This window comes from Vidua macroura, chromosome 9, assembly GCF_024509145.1.
Source record: "Vidua macroura isolate BioBank_ID:100142 chromosome 9, ASM2450914v1, whole genome shotgun sequence".
Classification (NCBI taxonomy): Eukaryota; Metazoa; Chordata; class Aves; order Passeriformes; family Viduidae; genus Vidua; species Vidua macroura.
This window is the reverse complement of record NC_071579.1, coordinates 31416400-31438585: the sequence shown is the minus strand read 5'-3', so window position 1 is coordinate 31438585 and position 22186 is coordinate 31416400. Positions and strand designations below refer to the sequence as shown.

At 45.1% G+C, this 22186-nt stretch overlaps 2 protein-coding genes across 5 annotated transcripts in view; both read right to left on the bottom strand.

Moving 5' to 3' along the window:
• Positions 1–3813: 3813 nt before the first annotated feature.
• LEPROT (leptin receptor overlapping transcript) lies at positions 3814–8686 on the bottom strand. The gene is made up of 4 exons (XM_053984569.1): positions 8630–8686; positions 8382–8457; positions 7416–7602; positions 3814–6246 (listed from the first exon to the last, which is right to left on the bottom strand). The coding sequence occupies exons 1-4, from the start codon at positions 8643–8645 to the stop codon at positions 6130–6132; spliced, it is 396 nt and encodes a 131-aa protein (XP_053840544.1). The 5' UTR covers positions 8646–8686; the 3' UTR covers positions 3814–6129.
• Positions 8687–9823: 1137 nt separating this feature from the next.
• Positions 9824–22186, bottom strand: part of DNAJC6 (DnaJ heat shock protein family (Hsp40) member C6) — a 42372-nt gene continuing 30009 nt past the window's right edge. For all 4 annotated transcript variants that reach the window (XM_053984568.1, XM_053984565.1, XM_053984566.1 and 1 more), the window contains 11 exons: positions 21965–22044; positions 21606–21799; positions 21432–21512; positions 20363–20821; positions 18565–18717; positions 17728–17796; positions 16939–17073; positions 14975–15232; positions 14343–14488; positions 12969–13145; positions 9824–12032 (listed from right to left, as the gene is read on the bottom strand). In XM_053984568.1, coding sequence (XP_053840543.1) covers positions 11931–12032; positions 12969–13145; positions 14343–14488; positions 14975–15232; positions 16939–17073; positions 17728–17796; positions 18565–18717; positions 20363–20821; positions 21432–21512; positions 21606–21799; positions 21965–22044 — 1854 coding nt within the window. In that variant the 3' untranslated portion in view covers positions 9824–11930. The remainder of the gene's footprint in view (positions 12033–12968; positions 13146–14342; positions 14489–14974; positions 15233–16938; positions 17074–17727; positions 17797–18564; positions 18718–20362; positions 20822–21431; positions 21513–21605; positions 21800–21964; positions 22045–22186) is intronic.

The following is a 22186-nucleotide window of genomic DNA, read 5'->3' as shown; positions in this document are numbered from 1 at the left end:
TTTACTTAAAATTCTGCAAAGAATCCAAAAGTTTGGGATCTATTTGGAAATGATCCCCCCAGCTGACTTTATTTCTGTTTTAATTCTTCCCATCACTAAAGGAAAAGGGAGCAGTGCTGTCATTCACTGTGACTTCCATCACTTGTCAGAAGCATCACTGCATCAACAAGAAGATGAGACTAAAATTAAGTTAATTGGGCAATTTTTCACACCAAACCAAAGGCCACACTTTAAAAATACCTCACAGCCCACGAGGCTTGAGCAACCATCTCAAACCATCACACAGTAAAACAAACACATTTCTTTTCAAAAGTCAGTAGCAGTGATGAGGGGTTTTTATTTCATAAAAATTGTTCTGACATTAAATCCTTCCAAATATGACAAATCAACCCCTGCAAAAGAGCAGAGAAACAGAGATACCTGTGATCACCTTCAGGTGTCCAAAGGGAGGTGAATAATCCCAATCCTAATTGAGGAGATTGGCTGCATCCTAATTAACTTCCCACATTCCTCACTTCTGAGACTCCCAGACAAAGGCTGGGCATTTGGAAATTGTTTCTAAGGACTGGCTGGCTCTTAAGAGATCCATGAAAACCGATTTATTTTCTGCTGTAGATTTTAATTAAGCAGCAAAATATTTGTTAGGAATGCAGTCTTTAAAAGAATGGGAAGAAAACCCAGCATACTCTGGACTGGCTAAATTACATTAGTTTGTATAATCTGATTTCAAAGATAAAATTTATTTCTGTATGCAGGAGGAATATTCTGCATTTCTAAAATTGAACAGAGTTTTCTTTTGGGATTTTTTATATTTATCATCCTGGAGCTGTTTAAGACATCATTTATTTGGTGCTAAAAACCTGCCACACTGGGTGACACTCAGCTGTGTTCCTAGGAACAAGGACAAGCTGGTAAATCCTCTCCCTGTGTTTAGGGCAGGGATTTGTGGATCCAACACCCCGCTCCTGTGAGGCACAGCCAGAAATCCCAGCCCCTCAGCCAAAGCACAGTGACTCCCACCCACATTAAAGGGGTCACCAACCCAGCTGGGTCAGGCTTTCATCCCTCCCTGATCCCAAATCCCCATCAACTTCCCAAGGGAGAGTTTGATCAGCAGCCAGAAAGTGACAATATTGCAGCTTTTGTTTCTGGGTGGTGGAAAGGGTTGGGTTTTTATTTTTTTTTTTTTCCCTTTAAAGATGGAGAACTGGGAACAAAGGCTCCTGTTATACTGGGAAATAGCAGAGCAGCAAAATCCCAGCCCCGGATCAAACAGTCCCAACAGAGGGTAAGCAAAACATACAAATGTCACCCTCAATCCTCTTATTCCAAGTACTGCTTTCAAAGGCACTTTAAACACCCTTTAACTTGTTCCCAAATCCTCAAAAAAACCAAAAGCACCCAGGCAGCATCTGCCATTTACTGCCATGGACCAAGGAAAGGAAAGCAGCACAGTCTGGGCATTGGAAAATGAAGTTCCAAGCAGGGATAAATCAAAATTCAAATGTATTGGTAACCTGAAAGGACCCCCTGGACCTAGCAGAGACACCAACATTGCTGTTTGTACCTCAGAATTATTCTCCTTTTAAGGGTTTCAAATAATTTAAAACTCCAGCCTGAAAATGATTTCTGCTTTGGTTTTCTTACCTCCACAACAGTGAGCAAATTCCTTTTCTCAGCATCCCCCAAGAAAATGTGCAATTAAAAATATGTAACAATGCAACACAGGCAATTTCCACCAGTTTGGCTGTGGGCAGGCAAAGAGCTAAAAACACATTGGGGGTTCAGATCCCAACACCTGGGCTGATTTGAAATCCCTCTTATATTCATTTCACAGAAGTCTTCCCTGAATGCAAAACTGCAACAGGAAGGCTTTTTATCATGAATAATGTGTACTTATTATTATATTATGTGCCATTTTGCACAGTTATATTCACTATATCTAAACTACTGTATTAAAGAGAGCCATGGGTTGAGTCTCACTTGGAAAACAATCTTCCATCTGTTCCCTAGGAATTTCCTGAGGGACAAGAGGGGTGTTTTTATAATCCCTGTTGTGTCCCCAGCAGGAACTCCAAGTGTGCAATCTCCTGCACAGGCAGAGCAGGGGTGGGAGAGGTCACAGGGACCAAGGAGTCCATTAGAAAGATGAATATCCAGAATATTTGTTACAATCTAGAACTATACTAAAGGAACTAATAATGCCATTAAAAAAAAAATAAGTACTGGTCACGGGGAATAAACACCTGTAACCCATTTTTAATATAACCCAGAAACAGCTGAACCAAACCTCAAAATAAAGGGCAAAAGCAAAGCAATAAAACAAGATAAATACAGAACAGGCCTTTTGAGAAAATATCTCCAGCTGATCTTTAAAATTTGATCCCAATTCAGCAGCCAGTGCTTCCTCACCCATTTTATCAGATTTTCCCTGGGAAGCCCTGCAGTAGGAACTGGTCATGTGCTTCCAGGGGCCACTTAAACAGATCAATGGCTCAATTGTACCTGGTGAGCATCCAGCTTAATGAGAGAGTCTGCCCATCCTTTATCAGAGCCCAAAACAATCCCTGCAGAGCAAACAGTGGAGGATCTGAAAAGTCCTGCTGCGCTAAGAATTGAGATCAGGGTTATAAAACTCATTTCAGAGCTTTCCACCATTTGCAGCTGGACACCACAATTTGAAATGTGTTTTACCAGGACACTCTGTCTGGTATCACCCCGGTGTTAACGAGCTTACACTCATTTTATGGGATTAAAGGCTGTTCAAAGGTTTTAGGAAGTTACCCAAGTCATAACAACTGCTCAGGAAGGTTAGCAGCTTCTGAGAGGATTGAAGAACCCACAAAACCAGAGGGGGACCAGCACCTCCTGTGCTGGATTTTTTTTAATCCAACCCAGTGGATGTGACAGGGAGTAATTGAAGAAAGAGTGGGAAGGATAGGAAATCTAAGTTACCCCACACAGACAACACCCCCAAATCCAGCAGCAGGTTAAAAAAAGGAGCTCAGGACCGAGCCTGGAGCTGAAGGGACTCTCCCAAAGGTGAGCAGCATTCCCAAACACTCCCTGTGCACAGCCAGCAGCTCTCTGACCCACGCTCAGCTCCTCCAAAGCCTTGCACTCAGGGCACTGCTGTCAGCAGAAAGCTCTCCCAAACAGACACCACAAACTCCTCCTCACTGTGGGGGCTGTCAGAAATGGATTCAATAACTCCATTTTCCCAAGCTCTGGGGAGCTCAGGACCAAGCCTGGAGCTGAAGGGACTCTGCCAAAGGTGAGCAGCATTCCCAAACACTCCCTGTGCACAGCTCTCTGATCCACAGTCACCTTCTCCAAAGCCCTGTACTCAAGGCACTGCTGTGAAAATGAAGCTCCAAAGAGACACCACAAACCCCTCCTCACCGTGGGGGATTCAATAACTCCATTTTCCCAAGCTCTGGGGAGGTCAGGATTCCCCACTTTAATATTTTCATCACTTTAATACCTGGAAGAGAAGGAGAGCTCTGATGCCCTCTGCATCCCTGCCCTGCTGACAGAGAACGGATTTTATCCATTCCTGGAAGAAAGGGAAAAGCTCAAGCACTACCTTACATCCCATCTTTTTCATGGAATGCTTTTAAAAACCTCCCAATTTCACCAGGTACACAAGAAATAAGTGATGATCCTTTACCTTTCCAACACGTTCTACACTGATTCCACTTCCATGGCTCCTGGAATTGTCCATTCCACATCAGGTAAGGAGCACTGGACATGTTTTACCTTCCCCCTCACACCTGTCTGTTGTCACCTCTTGAAATTTAAGACACACAAATCTTTAAGCATCAGATATGTTTATTAGACAATTCCAAAAGTCAGTTTTAGTAGGCAACTTGGAAAGACAAGTAGAATATATTTGAATGTTTTAATACTCGATGCTCTCAGGGATGTGGCAATCATAAAAAAACTGTTTACAAAAGGTACAAAAGCTGCCCTGCATTCCCAATGACAGGAAACAGGATTGGCTGACAAGGAAGCTTTGGAAAATGCAGCCACAGATTTCCAGCTGATTAGGGAACACTCATCTTGCGGTGGAGGTGCCGTCACAAAAATCAGCGTTGTGTGGAAATTAAGGCACTTTGGATACACAGTATTCACTTCCACACAGGAAAACCATTCCAGGGAAACCACAATGAATTCCCACCGGAGGGATGGGACAGAATTCCCAGTACAGACATCAGAGCTCAGTGGGACTGAAGCTCTGGAGAAAAAAACCCCACTGAAATATTATTTTTTACCATATTTGATAACAAAGTAAATTTACAGAGGTTAAGGAAGATCTCCATGATTTCAACACACTTTTAAACATTAAATGTAATGTGAAAACTGCATGAAATTCACATTAGGGATTAGTGCACATAAGTACTTCCAAATAATAATACAAATAATAAAAATAATAATAAAAAAAGCATTGACCTTCTCCACTCACCACCCATGAGGTACCCACCAACCACAGCCCAAAGGGGATACAGTACAATGGAAAAATTTGGCAAAAAGCAATTTAAAACAGCATTTTCTGGTCCTCCTGGTCACTTCAGATTGTCCTTGTTCACTGTTCCTGCCACACACTACAGAATGATTTCTTTTCAGGAAAAATTCAATCTCAGCTGGTTTTCCTCCCCAAAACTCCATCAGTAATTGAGTAGTTATGTAGATTTCTATCTCAGCCTTTGGTACATAAATGGAGTAAAAGCTTTCCAGAACCCAGCCCCAATCCAAGAGGACTTAAATGGAATTGCTAGCAATGGCATTAAGAATTTATCACCAGGCACTGACTGGGATTCATTTCACTGTTTTACTCCATTATTGAGTGAAAAAATGCCACTGAATAGGGAAAAAAAAGCATCTTCTTTAAAAATTAAAGCAGGATTTAAACATGGAAATTATGTTTCATTTGAAAAATTTGGTTTACCATTAAAACAAGTCATTTCCCCAGTTCCAACAGACTTCATCAAAAGCAGGAAGAAGACACTGAGATAATTTGTTATTCCCAGGATTTTTGTAAGTTTATCCTGCTATGTCCTGGATGGAGCATTAACATCCAGAAAAAAACCTGTCCTTTAATGTTATTTCCTCTTTTAGCAGTAATTAATTACTGACCATTCCCTCTATTCGTACACAAATAAAGTAACAAAATTATATTTTCTTAAGTGTGATTATGTGAATGCTTACTAGGATAATGCTATTTTAAAATATAGTGTTTTAATGTCATAACAACCTTCTTCCAGACAAAAAAAAACAGGAGTTGAAGAAGGGTGTTTTAAAAGCAAGGAGGAAATAAGAAATCCTACCCAGCAGAACACTCAATTCCTTGCAATTCACACCTATAAAAATACACAGTTGAACACTAAACTGTGATTTTAAGTGTCCTGAGGGTAGTTTCTCCTTTTGTGAACCTTCATAGAAGTCGTGTCAGCTTTAAGATGCACTAAAATATGTTATTCCCCAAATATAGCCACAATTTTTAAACTGAATAGGGACAGAAAATATCTTTGTGGGGAGAAAATGATCTTGAAACAAACATAAGTGGAAGGGTTTTTAACCAGGGTTATTTTCTTTTGCTTTTCTTAGGCAGCAAGAGTTGGCATCACTTATGTTTGGCTTTATTACCATTAAGAAAAATTACAATTTTTCTCGCATTACAATTAATGAGATGTAAATGAAATAACTCATCCTAATTAAAGCAGAAAGATTGACCAAGTTGAACAATCCCAATTAGGATAATCTTCATATTATTCTTTGATTATATGGTTAAAACCCCAACAGGAATAGTGACCAATGGCTCAATGACACAACAATTAAACCAAAAATTAATGCAAATACAGTGAGAAATGGGTAAAACTGCTTATTTTTTTGTAAACTTCTTCAAAGATAAATTCATAATAATTCCCCATTTTAGTGACTACTTCAAGCCAACTGTCAGCACTGTCCCTTTGGCTGAAGTGCATTTAAAAAAGCAAAGTATCAAGTGATAATGCAAAGCCACATGAACATTATAACATACCACACAATTTAGATGATCTATACATACACACAAGAACAGGAGGGGAAAAGCTGTAAAATATTGAAAATTACCAGCACCACAGCGAGCTCCTACCACTGCTCCCAGCTAAAGTCATCTCCTCTGCCAAACACAAGGAAAAAGCCTAAAATTGTAAGGAAAATGACTGCATTGCCAGCCAGCACCAGGCCACAGGCTCCCCATTTGATCTGAAATGCAAGAAATGGAACAATCAAAGCAGTTCTTGGAAGAGATGCTCAGGGCAGTCATTTCTGGGCATTAGATCAGCTAAAATACTAAAAAAAATCAAAACGCTACAGAAAGGTGCTAAAAGCAGAAAAGGCAAACAATAAAGAATTCAATTTGTGTGACTAATTATTCAATTAGCAGCCACTTGTATCACTAACAGACACTTCAGCCAAGCTACTGCTAGGATTTAGAAGAAAATGATGACTTGCCTTCCAAATCATTAAAACACACCTAAATCAGAGAAAAATCTGGTCAAATTAGTGCTCTCCTTTCATTGCCAAGCAACAAAACCCAAAGATCTCCTTTGAAATAAGTAACAGGCATGGAAAAGGTGGATTTAAAAGTAAACAGCTTTTTTTTTTTTTTTTAATTCATGAGCTGCACAAGTAATTTACTTAAATAAGGAACATTTACTCTTAAAACACATGACTGAGAGTTCCCTCTCGTGGTCGTTCTGCTGCTGCCAGGCCCCAGCTCCAAAATAAAAATATCAGGGGATTTGGGCATTGCAAATAAATTCAGAGCAAGTACACAAAGTTTGAAGGAGTGAAAGTGAAAGGGAAAACCAGCAGGACTCATTAAACATCACTGGGACAGGGGGAATTCTTTGCCTTTCACACAAATGTGACCAAAATCTCACCACTGCAGAGCAGTTCAGAAAGGAAAAAGGAAAGAATTTAGGCAGAGTTTCCTCAGGTTTTGAGGGGCCAAACTTGGGAAATGCTTTGAGAGCCACAAGGGCAGCTCTGGAAGCTTGGCCTTTTATCTTTTAACTCCTAACACGGCCCAATCCCCGAGTTTGCAGCATCCTAAATGAAGAAAGCAGAAATTCCAAGAGAAAAATAAAGAAGCTGGAGCAAGAAGTGATGCAAAGGGTCATGAGACAGAGAGGCATGAGGTGCAGGAGGAGATATTATCTTGTGTTGGGCCAAAACAAGGCTGGAGGGGGAAAAAAAACCAGCTAAAAACTTTTCAGTCACGTGAGTTTTTTTTTTTTTTTCCCAGATCAAAAAGGCAAATTTCAGTGGATTATTTTCACCTGGAGACAGCACAGCAATGAAATAAAAGCAGGACTGAAGATGACACCCAGTAAGGGAGGTCTGAGGAGAAAAAATTAGCAAGGACTTACTGCTTCCACCCGTGCAAGGATGATAGGAAATCCAAAGGCAGAGACAACAATTCCTGTGGTGAAGAAATAGGCCAGCTCCCTGCAGGCACTGCTGGCTGCATCGCTGTCATCACCCACTCTCTTGGCAATGAAGTGGGGAATGGGGCAGATGAAGTAAAAAATCAACACAAACAGGGGCCAGTACACACTGGGGAGGGGGAGGAAAGAAATGTGTCACCGCTTGAAAGAGACACTTGGATCAGAAAGCAGGTGCAAAAAACTCCTAATGCTACTTTTTGGCTTGAAAAGTGGATTAATCAGAAGGCTCCACCCAAAATGGGGGAACTGCACCTCGTTTGCCCTGCACTGATAGAGCAGCATGCAGCCTCTCACACGAGCAAGGGTTAATTTATTTTAGTTTTGAATCATTTTGCTGATTCAGCTCTGACCGCAGAGGAAGCAGGAAATGCACTGGAGCAGGAGAGGAGCAGCTTTCCCGAATTACAGGGATAAAGCAGGCACACCCTCACATCCCATCTCCGCGTCAGAGCTCTCACGGGCCTCCTGTGAATTTTTAAAGTGTCTTACAGACACAGAATCACCGAATTACAGAGCAGCTCGGGCTGGAAGGGATCCCAAAGCTCACCCAGTTCCAGCCCCTGCCGCGGGTGGGGCCATCGCGAGTGGGAACTTGTGGCAGGAGGATTGTTCAAACAAACAGGAAATTAGGGGAAATGCTTGTGAGATTAAAAACACTCAGCACGGCGGCGCCGCTTTTCCTGAGGCAGCACAGAGCTGTTCGCAGCGGTTTTATTTTAATGCAAATGCAAATACCGCCTTAGGAAGCGATGCTTAATCACAACAAAGTGCCACGAGCCAAGAGCCCGGGAGCGGGGGCCGCAGGAGGAGCCAAAGAGCGCCATTAAACGAGAGAAACTTAATTAATGGCTCTGAAACAAGCTTTGGGAAGGGCGCCGGCCCGCTCACCCGTAGTACTCCAGGGCGCAGCCCAGCATGAGGAACGTCAGCCCGATGGCTCCGCTGAAGGACAGGGCCACGAGAGCTGCAACGGCACAGGGCGGGCGCTGAGGCACCGGACATCCCTCCCGGGTCGCACCGGGGGCCGGGCACCACCTCCCGCGGTGCCGGGCATCCCTCCCCGCCACTCCCGGCCGCCCGCCCCCGCGCTGAGGCGCTGCCCGGGGCGCGCTCCCTCATGAGGGAGCCCCCGGTACCTTTCACGCCCGCCATGTCCGGGCTCCGTTGGCACCGCGCGACTTCCGCCCTCTGGCGCCGCCCCTTCTCCGCGCGTCACGTGACCGAGCCTTCAAAAGGGCGGGCGGCCGCGCCTTTTCCCGCCGCGCCCGCGCTCGCGCCAGGGGGCGGGGCGCTCTGAGGGGACGGCGCCGCCGGTGGGGTTTAACGCGCGTAAACCTCGCAAAAAAAACCGGCTTTGTTTTCGTACATGGCCCCCGTATGAGGGTAAGAAGTGTGTATGGGTGTGCGTTAGATCCGTAGCTGTGCGTGAGAAAAGTATATTTGTGCGCAGCCGCGATTCGAATCCGTAAACACCGCTTTAAAGAGCCCCCGCCCCTCAGGCGCTGCCGCTTTGTGGGTGCTCCTGAAAGCTTCTGTTTTCACCCCAAAAAATGGAGCCGGGCGCCCGTTTGCCTCAAGCTGGGCCATCTGAGGCCCTACATCATCCACCCTTCTGCTAAGCCACACGAAGAAAGGCACAGCTTTTTTTTTAAAGCCGTGTTTTTCAAGCCTTGGATTTTTTGAGATGACACTTTTGAGCTCCCATTTTTGACTCAAGAGAACCCTTTGGCCCCAACAATTGCCTTTTTGCCCAAGAACAGTCTTCTCAATTCAGCAATGACCTTTTTTTTCCAAGAGGAACCTTTTTGCCCCAAGAACAGCATTTTTGCCCCAAAACCAACCTTCTTGACCCAATAACAACATTTTTGTCCCAAGAAAATCCTTTTAGAGGGAGATTTTGCACAACCTTTTCAATAACGCCCCCAGGGAGCTTTTCTTCAGATACCTCCCTCCTCAGCTCTTCTCTTTTTATGTACCCTGCTCCATGTTTTTTCCCCATTTTTCATTATTTTAAATTATTTTGAGCCAGAAATATTAAAACAGGCTTAATCCACTAAATGCTTCCAAAACACTTGAAAAATTTGGATTTGCTGGCTTGTTTGGCTGTGGGTCTCTAAAGGCAGCAGCCTGAGAACAGCAAAGCCAAGCTGTTTCCAAATAATTTGGAATTATTTGGAAATAATAATTCCAAATGGCCTACAGGAAAAGCACCTGGAATGCCAACCTGTGGATAATGACAGTGACAAAACCGACCCAGGCAGGGCTTGCCAGCCCTCACACAGGAGCAGATGTAGGACTGGAACCTCGTGGTCACAAGCACAAGAGATAGCTGAATTTGTTAATTTGAGCTTTTTAATGTATATACAAATGTTTTAGACCAGTCACAATTTCATCGAGTATATACCGTATTTACAAAAATTACAATAATTTAGTCAAACAGTAAACCTGAACATTGATAACCTCTGTCACTACCAGATATGACAAGAATGGATTTTTTTTTTCCAGTTAACTATTTGGATATACATACGTCCTAATACTTTCATGCATCCATAAAAACATTAGGGATGGAAGTAATCAAAGCTTAAGTGGGGTAGAGGGGTTTTGGTTTTTTTTGGTGGGTTTGTATTTCGTGAATGGATGAGTATCCAGAGTTATGTGCCGTGACAAACTCGATACAAAGCTAATGAGGTTTTCATCATTAAAAAAAAGTACGTTATAGTAATGAGATCCTTTTTATTATATAGGCATAGGTCACAATATCTACAAATGTGAATGAGAAACAATAAACCCAACAAATCACAGGAACATGATTCACATTCCAGTTATCTCTTTTAAATAAGACAAGCACATACTGGATCAAAACATTAATAAATAACATCCAGTTTGTTACTATTATCTTAAGGTCTTTTATATAAAAGGAGACCTATGTGTTGGTTTCACATTTTCAGTTAATGGCAGTAAATAATGGACCAGTACAACAAAAGGATGAGTTTTATACAGAAAGCCATGTACCTTGACACACCTTCTTTGCAGTAATAGCTTTGCCACTTGAAAATGTAAGTGCAACAAGTAGTGGATTGTCTTGAAAAACCACCAGCCTTAAGGACTCACATCCGATGGCAACCTGTTCCTGAGGCAGTAAATACACATTATTCCTGCCCATCTAATGAGTGTCCCTCAAGTACGGATAGGTGTTGGTAAATAAACTGCTAGCTTTAGTTACTCTACAAAAGAACGCCAGAATTTGGGGTGAAGTTTGGATCTCAACTCGCTTTTGGACTAGGAAAGCTGCTTCAGCAACAGAGAGATTCCCTTGTGATGTCATTTGCTTTGGTCCAATATAAACTTTTAAGCTAATCAATTTGCACTGGAGTCACCTCAGAGATCAGACCTGGTCTGTGGATGTCTGTGGGACAGCTCGTACACCATGATCTGAAAAATGAAGTTGCAACAGGTTTCAGCCTGCCAAGAGCCTTGGCCAAGTGCTCTGGAGCTGATAAAGGCATAAAGGTGATACAAGTGGGCTGGAAAAGGTTCTGACTCCTCAGGAGGGGAAGTGCTACCTGGAAACTGGGACATTTCTAAGCCTTTCCAGCAGAATTTGGAGCTGTTGGCATTTCTTTGATGGTTTCGAGCTGCTGATGAGAACCACGGGAAATGCAGCACGTGCTCATTCCTCACTTGGACGAGGTGGATTCACCCTCCCTTCCCCCCAGAACTGCTGCTTAACAAACCAGCAAGGGGCTGTTGGACCAAGGACTCGTTGCTCAAGCATTTAGAGGAATTCTGCCTGCACATTTCACTGCGGGGCTGTGGGGTGGAGCACAGCGTTAATGCAAAAGCAGCGGGCAGCTGCCACACTGACCCCGCCCAGGATTCAGCTTTGGCTCTGTTCAGCCAGACTACACTAGATGAGCAATTAAGCAGCAAATGGTGACTGTTAGGAGTGTGCCTAAACCACAGCTGAGCACTTCAATTGGATAATTCGATCCAAACCCAGGAAAAAAAATAACATACATTGAACTTTGGGCCTCACCAGCAGTTGTTGAACTCAACTGAAGTGCTGCCATATCACACCTCACAAAAAAAAAGGTAGGAAATTCACCAGCGACACTTTGCTGGAGACAGACCAATTCCATCTTTTCCAAGTATGTGTTCTCTCTTGTCCCACTGGAACCCAAAATAAAATAGAAAAGTTACCAGAAACTGTAACCCTGTGGCTCTGGTGGGGGGAGCCAGGTGGCCAGAGTTCCTCTGAGCTCAGGATTCTGGAGACAAGTGTTAGGAAACCTTTCTCATGTTCTTCATGATAAGTATTAGGCTCTTAGTTTTCTGAAACTTCTGAATTTCCAGCCAGAGTTTGGTTGATCTGTGACATTTGTGACAAGAGACTAAATAAGCACTAGCACGGGTCTGGAGTGGAGGCTGAGAAAGTACCTAATACAAGGGTTTTTGTCCTTGGTTTTCAAATTCTGACCAGGCATCGTTCAGCTCCATAAAAATCATCTTTGCATATTGTTCATATGGCTGCCCAGTAGCCTGGAATAGAAACAAGGAGAAAAGAGGGATATCAGAGCTCCCAAACCCAACCACAAGAGCTGGCCCGTGAGCACATTCCCAAGCAGTTCCATGAATTTTCACTTTTTCCTTGACAAAAACCAGCTACTCTGGAGGGTTGCTTTCCTTAAGAATTTCTTGGCTTTGCTGCTCCTCAGCTCTGACACCCCCCAGAGTGGGATAAAGCACTGCCCCATGGGCACAATAAATGTGACCTTCTAAACAATAAATATAACCTTGGCACTGGGAGAGGAATTTTACCTGCATGGAAGGGGAAGAGCTGCCACCTGACACAGTTCCTGGATGGAATCAGAATTCCTGCAAGCCTCGGGCAGCCCACATCCTCCCAAGCCTTGAGACTCCCAGGGCCTCCATTCCCTGCCAAGTGGAAGCTTCCTCCTCCCTGGGGTGTCCCAGCTGGACTCGTTGCTCCCTGGTCAGCAAGTGGCAGCAGCCAGAGCACGAGCCACAAGCTGGGCAGCCAAACAACCTGATGGTTCCATTGCAGGAGATTGATTTGGATCTCCTTTAGCAGGAACTCTTGTCCAGCAGCAGAACGGCTGAGAGTCAAAGTGGGGGTGACAAAAGCTCTGAATTTCTGCTGCTTGAAGCAGCAGGTTCCAGGCACAGTCTTGGGGCTGGCAGTGGTTTCACAAAACCCCTGACTGCTTTGGGCTGGGAGGGACCTTAAAGCCTAAATGGTTCCATGGGCAGGGACACCTTCCACTATGCCAGGTTGCTCCAGCCTGGCCTTGAACACTTCCAGGGATGAGTTCAGAGTTCTCAACTTCCAGAAACCAGCAGAAATCTTGAGCTCCCACTTTCCACAGAGCTGTTAGCAGCAATAAATCGGCGATCCCATCCAACACTTTATAATCAATTTTGGTTTCCCCCGAGGTGGAGGCAGCCCAGCCTTACCTTGTCGGGGTGAACGACGAGCACAGCCCGCCTGTACACCTTCTTCACCTGCTCTGGAGTCACCAGGTCTGCCATACTCACAGGCTTCCACTTGGTCTCCCCTGCCCACAGCACCGTGTGCATGGTGGACAGCAGAGCCCTGATATTCCTCTCCTTCCCTTCGATCCACTCCAGGACCTGCAGAAAGGAGTGCAAGTCTCTATTTATGCCTCGCTTTAGATATTCCACCAGGACAAAGTTTCTTCATTTGAATAGCTGTAACCCTGAGAAGCATCTTAAATTTCTTTCCATGCTTTAGAAAACCTTCAGCAAACCTTTGTCTAATTGTCATTAATTTTTATATCACTGCTTGAAAGTTAAGATAGACTTTGAGCAACATCCCTGCTAAAAACGCTGACTTAGTAATGCTTGATGGAATAGCCAAAAGAGAAATTAAGTGTTTAACTGTCTTTAGCAAGGTTAATTGCACACCTAAACTAAGGTCAGCTAAGTTAAAATGTAAATGTGAAAACCAAAGCATAAATAGATTTTACAGTTCCAGGCTGAGCTGCCCCAATGAAATAAAAAGGCATCAGAGCAAAGAGAATCATATTGGGAAGGCTAAATCAGCTGGGAGCTTCAGTGACTCAACAGCTTTTGTGGGGATGAAAATGGGAGCTGGGAAAACTCCTGCCCACTCCATGGCCTGACCTCTGTCCAGCTGTTGTGGGGATGAAAATGGGAGCTGGGAAAACTCCTGCCCACTCCATGGCCTGACCTCTGTCCAGCTGTTGTGGGGATGAAAATGGGAGCTGGGAAAACTCCTGCCCACTCCATGGCCTGACCTCTGTCCAGCTGTTGTGGGGATGAAAATGGGAGCTGGGAAAACTCCTGCCCACTCCATGGCCTGACCTCTGTCCAGCTGTTGTGGCTGATGGTGGTGTTCACCATGGTTGCTGTCACTTCCCAAAGGTCAAACCCGGGAAATTTTGAGAGGATCATTCTGTTTTCTAGACCTTTGCTTGGCTCTTGCTGCAGTTTTTCCTCTGAGTTCTCTCTCCTTCTGTAATTCCAATTTGTGGTCTCATATTTCACATACAGAACAGGACAGACTGAATTCCCTTCCCTTTCATAAGAGATCTGCAGTTTGGCAGTTTATTGAGGAGAGATGAGAGAATTCCAAAGCAAGCAGGATTAATGAGGCAGAGGATTAGTTCAATTAGCTGCACTTGCTAATCAGGGCTGGAGTGCTGTGGAAGAGCAGCAGCCCAGACAGTGACACTGAGCAAGCCATTGTTGATGTGGTCTGGTTGAGGACAGAAATGTAACCTTGGAGTTTTAAATCTGTTGAGGACATTGAATGACTGGGAGGACATCCCCAAGAATTTTGCTTACTTTTAGTTTTTCAGGGTCCATCTCCTTTGCCATTTCTTCTTTTCTCATCTCAGCTATTGTTTTGGGCCCCTTCTTGTCCTTGTGAGCATTAAAGCCTTGACCAGATAATAAATCTTCGAAATCTGCAGACACTTTTGGCTTGGAATCTTGAAAACCAAGGAGATTTGAAATTACTATCATAGCATGGGTGCATTTAACCCTGGCTTTCTACATAAGATACATCCTTCAGTTAATCACGTTAACGATCTCCTAGTTCTAATGAACATGCAGGTTCTCATGAGAGATGTTACTTAAAGTTACTTTTAAGTTGTTGTAATTGTTATAGAATCCCAGAATGGTTCGTGTTGAAAGGGACCTTAAAGTTTATCCAGTTCCAACCCCCTGTTATGGGCAGGGACGCCTTCCACTATTCCAGGTTGCTCCAACCCCCATCCAGCCTGGCCTTGGACACTTCCAGGATTATTCTGGAAGCTCATTTGGAATGCAGGACTTCCTAAACAGCACAGTTCAGCGTCCAGGACAGGATAAAGCACCAAATAATCCACGTGACTGACTTGCTTCGCCCTAACCTACAAACCAAGGGATACCCAAAGGGAGCCAACCCTTTGGACGCTGAATTCCAAGGCTCTTACCGACATTAGCAGCTCCTTTCCCCCGCTCGCCCTGCGCCCCCGTGGCCGAGAAGCTCACGTTGTAGTTGGGCTTGTTCTGGGGGGAGGCGTGGGGCACGCTGGGCTGGCCTTTGGCCTGTGCCCCCTGCCAGCCGTAGCCCGTGCCCTGCTGCCACCCGCTGCCACCCATGGGCTGCGGCGGCGGCTTCTGCGGCGACGGGGGGAAGCCCCCGCCCATGCCCGTCGGCGTGGTCGGCTTGCTGGCGAACGAGGGGCCACCTGCGGAGAGCAACGGGAGGGAGTCACGGTGGGAATTAAACCAGAGCTGCCTTTTCAACATGGGAATCGAGGGTCTGCTGGTTGTTTTAGGAGATAAAACAAGGGGGAAAGGCTTTTCCAAGCAGTCAAGCTTTGTAGCCGGGTGCAGATACCCCACCTTTAGGTAATACTGCAAATTAGAGGCAGATCAATTGCACAGCTTTTCTCACAAAGCAGAATTGATCCAAGCGAAGTCCCCCAGGCTTCTGTTTTCAGCTCAGCCACGAACGTTTGCAGCATCACTTTAGCTGAGATTGCTCTGTGAACTGTTTATAGGACAGCAGCTGGCTTTGAGGGTCTGAGGAATTGGAGGTGGCTTGAGGAAACAGGGAAAGCTAGAGGCAGCTAACAAGGAGCCACAGCTCCGTGGGGATGGTGACAACACAGAGTGACAGAATGATTAAAGTGAGGAGGGACCTTAAAGCTCATGCAGTTCCATGGCACTTTTCACTAGCCCAGGTTGCTCAGAGCCCCATCCAGCCTGGCCGGGAGCACTTGAAGGGATGGAGAAATTCTCTGGGCAGCCTGTGCCAGTGCCAACACCAAGCTGGTGCTGTTGGAATCGTGTCTCCTCACGCTGTGCTGATTAAAACATCCACAGAGATGTGTCCCAGCACCTCATTGCTTTAGGGGATGCTGCTCTGGCTCTGGTGGTGTTTGTGGGAGGAACCCAGTGTCAATGTTTTATTTTTCACACTGACATCCACACACAGCTCCCAGCTCAGAAATGTGTCATGGAAACTGGATGAAGTGCTTTTCATTTAGTCAGGACCACCAAAAATGTGCTTTAATATCCTGGGGATGCCAAGCCATTTGTTTTTAAACCCCACCACTCTCCTACAGAATGCGTGTTTTAAAAGGACCTCGGTGGCTCTGACATGGGGCTTGGCAGCCTTTTTATTTTGCTCCTGCAGAGCAGCCTGAAATCCAGCAGAGGGAACTGGGAAACCGAATTCCAGACCCATGCTGGGACTGACGCAAAGGGGAAAACAAACATCACACCAAACCACAAGGGCTTCCAAGGAGCTGAGGGCAGCAACAAAGGCAAGAAAAATCTATTTACCACACTTAGACAGTGCTGGACTTTAAGGAAAGCTTCAATAATTTCACAGAACTGCCTTTAAACTTTGGAATTGAGGGTTTGCTGATTGTTTTATGACATAAAACAAGGGGAAAAGGCTTTTCTAAGCAGTCAAGCTTTGTAGCAAGGTGCAAATACCCCACCTTTAGATAATACTGCAAATTAGAGGCAGATCAATTGCACAGCTTTTCTCACAAAGCAGAAAAACAAGTCAAGTCTAGAAGGAAGCAATTCCTCTAGAACCCCAGCAGCTTTGCAGAGCCAAATTCTCCTCCCAGGCCTGTAGCAGCACTTGAACACAGAGCATCCTCAGCCAGAGCATGTTTGGACTTATCAGAGGTTGTGCTTTGCAATCCATGGAGCCTGCTGAGCTCCCTGCACGTTGCCAGCACATTTTTTGACCAGGGATCAGGAAAAGCACGGATTTGTGAGAGTTTACAGAGAATCAGGCAGAAGGGAAAGCCTGGCAGCAGCACTGGCATGCAGGTGGGTTGAGAGGCCCCACACATACCGGGCTGCTCAGCCTATTTCTCTAAAAGAATGCTGGTAATTTATTATCTTCCTTTTTTAAATATGGGATGCAAACCTGCTAAACTCGCTCCAAGACTTCCCAGATCAGCAAATGGATCCAGTGTTTGGGGTTTAGCCTGATGAGTGGGAGTGCTGTGGAGGGATCCTGTAGGACTGGTGGCAGCAGACTTACTTCCCATTCCTAGACCACCTTAAAAAGAAAGGAAAAAAAAAAAAGAAGAAGAAGAAATATATATATATATATATATATATATATTAAAAAGAACATTTTTCCTCCTGTTTGACATTTTTCCTCCTGTTTGATATGAGTGCAGCTCTTCCCCAGTGCTCAGCCACGTATTAGAAGACTGCTATTAAAATTGAGTGTACCATTGTCAGGTTCCTCAGCAGCCTCAGACTTGTAGCACTCCCACTCCCAATTAGGAACAGCAGCAGGAATGTTCCCAGACTGTCTGCACTGCCAGAGGAATTGTGACATGTAGATATATTTTAAGAACTAGAAGCCTTCAGGAAGCAACTTTGGGAGGCCATGCACACTCTCCCAAGATTAGAAAGAACCTTGCAATCATTTAGTGGCACTCTGGGAATGCACAGCACTCCCCAGGTTTTCCCCATGGCTCTACACGGGATAAAACAACCCCTGGACAGCCTCACCTCACCTGTCCTGCTCTGGGCTCTTGAGGAAACAAACCCAGATTTCTTTTAATATGGAAATCTTTAGAGGGAATCTGTTCTTTGCAGTCACTGGCAGCATTTTCCCTCTGCCTCTCCCCTCTCAGAGCTCCCTAAAGGTGTTGTTTTTTTTTTTTCCTTTGCTAACCACCCTGAATTTTATGACACATACCTGCTTTGTTGGGCCAGTCCCAACCACTGGAAACATCTGGCTGGATGGAAACCGTTGGAGTGCTCGAAGCTAAAGAGAATGACTGATATCAGTATCCCAAAGCAGTCCAGCAAAACCAGCATAGCCCAGTGCCCACCAGGAGCCACTGGGACTCCACAAAGTCCCAGAACCTCGCGTGGGAGGTGACCCTGCCCATGGCACAGAGCTGGAACTGGAGGATCTGTAAGATCCCTTCCAACTTTCCAGGGAGATGCTCCCAAGGAGCACGTGTTAGGTGATCAGGCACAAACAAATCCATGACTGGATGTGTTCCAGACAGGGTTGCACATTAAATTTTGGGGTGAGAAGGAGGAAATTAGGGAACTTTTAAACAAAGAGAAGAAAATTCCTTCTCTTCAGTCAAATTCAGCTGTGAATTTGGTTAGGGTTAGTACTGGAGCTAAAGAAAGCCGGTGCCTGCAACTAAAATCACCAAAGGATGTGTGTTTTCTCTAAATATGGCTGTGTTCAGTGCAATTAATGGTAGTTTGCTTCAAAGGAGACCTCATAACCACAGGAATATGTGGGCAGACATTCTTCATGGCCTCTTTTTTATTTATATAAATAGCCTATTAATTAAGTCTAAGACCTGAGCAAAACTCAGCTCATCCTACCACACTTCAGCTGCTGAATATACTTTAAGTTCAGAGACAAAAAGCTCTTTCCTGTTTCGTGGGGTTTCTGTGGTTTAGAGTGGTTTTATGGGAAGCATCACTTTGTACTTAATGGTTCCATTTCTACTTCAAAGCAACATTTTACATTTCTTTAAACACCCTGGAAGAGGCTCCCCTTTCTTACCCATGTGAAAGGGATCGCTGTGCACAGTTGGTGAAGGGCTTCTTGTGGCTTGAAGGAAAGGATCCCCAGGGACAGCTGATGAGCCAAGGAAGGAGCCCAGGAGGTCTGGACCAGTTTGTTTGGGGCTACTTCCAAAAGGATCAAAGGCAGTGGCTGTGAAAACATATTTGAGGAAACGAAATCATGAACTTGCAGCAGGAATGTGCTTCAGGGTAAGGGAAAGCTGTGGGGAGAGGAAATCTGATACCTGCAGGTAGCAAAGAGGAGACAGCCTGGGACTGTGGGGGAGCAACTGGAGAACATCAATATCCCAAATTCTGGGCACCTAAAGAGCCCCATAGCTTGGCCATGGCAACAAACTGACCCCATCTCTCGTTTCCTAAGGGGGGCTGAATTTAGAGCCAGGCAAAGTGACTGTTAAAGTACTCAGGCACTTCAGGTGGAGTTTTAACTGCCAGTGGAGGGTGGAAGACAGTCTGGAGCTTGGAGTTATGGCCCTGGTGCAATTCCTGCCATTCCTGCTTCCTCTCAAGATGATTCCAGGCTGGCAAAGTTATCCATGTTGGGGGTAAAGGGTCTTTTAGAAACAGCTTTAGAAAATAATGGATATCTTTTCTACATCACTTATTACAAAACTCCAGTTCTTCTCAAACTCCATTTTTGATCAATTTGTTCAGTCTTCTCTCTTCCATGTAAAACCCCAACAAACTTAACCAAAAGAAACTCCTATGAAGTCACTCATATTCGTGTCAACAAATTTAAGGTTAAAAGCATCCTGAAAGGTACAATCCTTAGAAGTTCTGCACTGTGGTAATGATGCTACTCATTACTTATGTTACTCAGTCACTACTCTTCACTCATTTCCCAAGCTCTTATCCTTGTTTTCCTGGCTTGGGAAAATTGAGCTGTGTGATTCTGGCTCTGCAGAGCTCCTAAATCCCTAAATCTTTTCCTGATCTGTTGCTGCACCTCTTGTGTGATGTGTCTGCAAAACCAGCACGGGTGAGAGCTCTCAGACTGAGCCTACAACAGCCACAGCAAGAGAAACTTTCTCCAGGTATAAGTGACCAATTTCTTCCCGTGAAACTTGGATTATTCTCCTCTCTCTTTGCACTTGCTCTGCTTCATCCTTCAAAAGATCCCTCTCCCCAACCACACCTGCAGCCTGGTCTTGGAAGAAACAGAAATTCTGTATTTCCTAGTCCAGGATCACTCATAGCTCCAAACTCCCTAAGTTAAAAGAGAAATTCAATTCATAGTGCTGTAGGTCTACCCAAACCCCCAGAGGAGTTTTTGTCAAACTCATGAGTACTATTGGATGCATAATGAGAGCAAAACTGAGGCTCTCCAGTGGTTGTTGGTGTGAGGAGCCCCCAAACCCCAGGGTGTGCTCCAGTAGGGACTGGTTTGGTGAGGACCAGCTTGGAGCAGAGGAGCTGGCTGGGGCCTCTTGGGATCCCCTACATGAAAGGGAGGTAGCCAAGATCCCCCAGAGGGATCCTCCAAGTCCCCTCGCTTGGGTGGGGATACAGTTCATTATAGCATCCATTTCATAAAAAGTTCTGTTCTTCATTACAGTCTCTGCTGGTTTTGTCTTCTAGAGGTAACACCAAAAAATAATGATTGTTATTAATATCAAACCGTTTAAAGTTTTTGCTCTGTTTCCTTGATACATGAATGTTTCAAAAGTGTTAACTTCCTCAAACACTTATTGCTGATATATTGATTGTATAATGTGAATCTACTGAGTAATTGATAGAGTATTGCTATTCTATTTTTTTAGTAAAGCCACCATTACCTTCTCCTACCCTCGGGGACGGGGACGGGGACGCCGAAGCTGCCGAGCGCCGCGGGGTCGACTGCACAGATCCGGGTGCCCCCACGTGGAAAACCTCCTCAGCAGCAGCAGCAGCAGCTCCAGCTCCAGCAGGGCTCTGGGAGCTCGGCCCTCCGACCCCAAACAAATCATTCAGCAGGTCAGAGTTAGAGGGGGCAGCGCTGGGCTGCGAGGGAAAGCTCTTGCTCATGGGGCTGCCATCGAGGCCCAGCAGGTCCACGTCTTCAGGGGGAGGTGCTGCTGGAGGCTCTTGCTGCTTTTTGCTGTGTTTGGGTGTCCCGTGGGGCTTGTCACCGCTGGCATTACTGTGCTGACTGGAAAGGGACAAGAGTTCGTCATCTGACTGTTCGCTTTCCTCATGCACCAACGCTGCTCGATCCTCTGAGGTGGGGTGAGAGCTACTTTTGTCAGATTTCTGATCTAAATGATGATTGAAAATAAAATTAGGCAGCTGTTAGTTTGGTCATCACAAAGGTCCTGTAAAAATCAGCTTACAAGCAGAACAGAAAGCTGAGAATAGCACAGCAGCATTTGGCTAAAATAATTTTGTTCTTTAAAATAAAAGCTGGCAAATTTCTTCCCCAAAAGGGTTTTGCAGCCCTGGCACAGCTGGGGTCCCCATCCATGGAGGATGTGGCACTTGGGGACATGGTGGCCTTGGCAGTGCTGGCGAATGGTTGGACTTGATGACCTTAAAGGTCTTTTCCAACCTAAACGATCCCATGATTCCTTTGCCAAGATTAACCTAAATTTTCTCATCAAGGCTTATTTATTTCAAGTTTTAGCACAAAGGAGGCCTCGGGTGAAGGTTCACCCTAGAACTGTGTCAGCAATGGTCCCACAGAGCACAGTTTGAAGAGGATGCTGTAGGAAAGGAATTCCCACTCCATGGCAACACCAGGGTGTGCCCAGCTCTGTGATCCAATGCTACAGTGGGATCCCTCAGCCTCACTCCAGCTCCAGCCAGGGGAACAGGAGCTGTTTGTGTTCTTTGGAGCTGATTTGACTCTGAAGACCAAGCCTTGCCTACCTTGCCAGCTGAGGGAGGAGAAGAATGCACTCTGCCCAACGTTCCTGATGTTATCCTGGGGGGAATCCGTGGCACCTCTACCTGCAGCACAGAGCACCAGAGTGTTGGAATGAAACAAAACCCAGCTCAGCATGAAGAAATCATGGGAAGGGAACACATCCATGCAGCCCTTACCTGCCAAAGCAAGAGTGTCCTGGTGCTCCTGGTGGGAGGAGAAGAGAATGGAGGGATTGATGTCTTTTGTCGTGAAGTTCTCCCATGGGGGAGTCAATTCAGTTTGTCTGTCTGCAGACTGTATTTCTATGTCCAGGATAACGTGAAAGAGCTGAGGATATTTGTCTGGGGAGTCACAGGCATCCAGCTCAGGCCTAAAGGGGACAAGAGTGGTCCAGTTGAAAAGGGAAGAATATTTCTGGAAAGCTATAAAAAGGCTTTCAGTACATTCAGGCTTTTCACATTTCTTCTGTTCTCCCTCAGCCTTCGTCAGGCTTTTATGCATCAGGTTTGATTAATGTTCAGCTTCAAACACTCACTTGGTGAATTTGAGAGTGGTTGTTCCCAGGGCTATGAATCCAGTATGAAATTGAATTTGGAATATTTGTGTGTTGGTCATCTGAAAAGAAAAAAAAAAAAACAAAACAGAGAGAACCAGATTGAAAAAGGGCCTAAATACAGGAGTTAGTTAAGTCTACCCTAATCTTAGCTGCTGCATAACTGAATTCATTCTGCTTGTTCTACAGGCAATATTTCCCTCT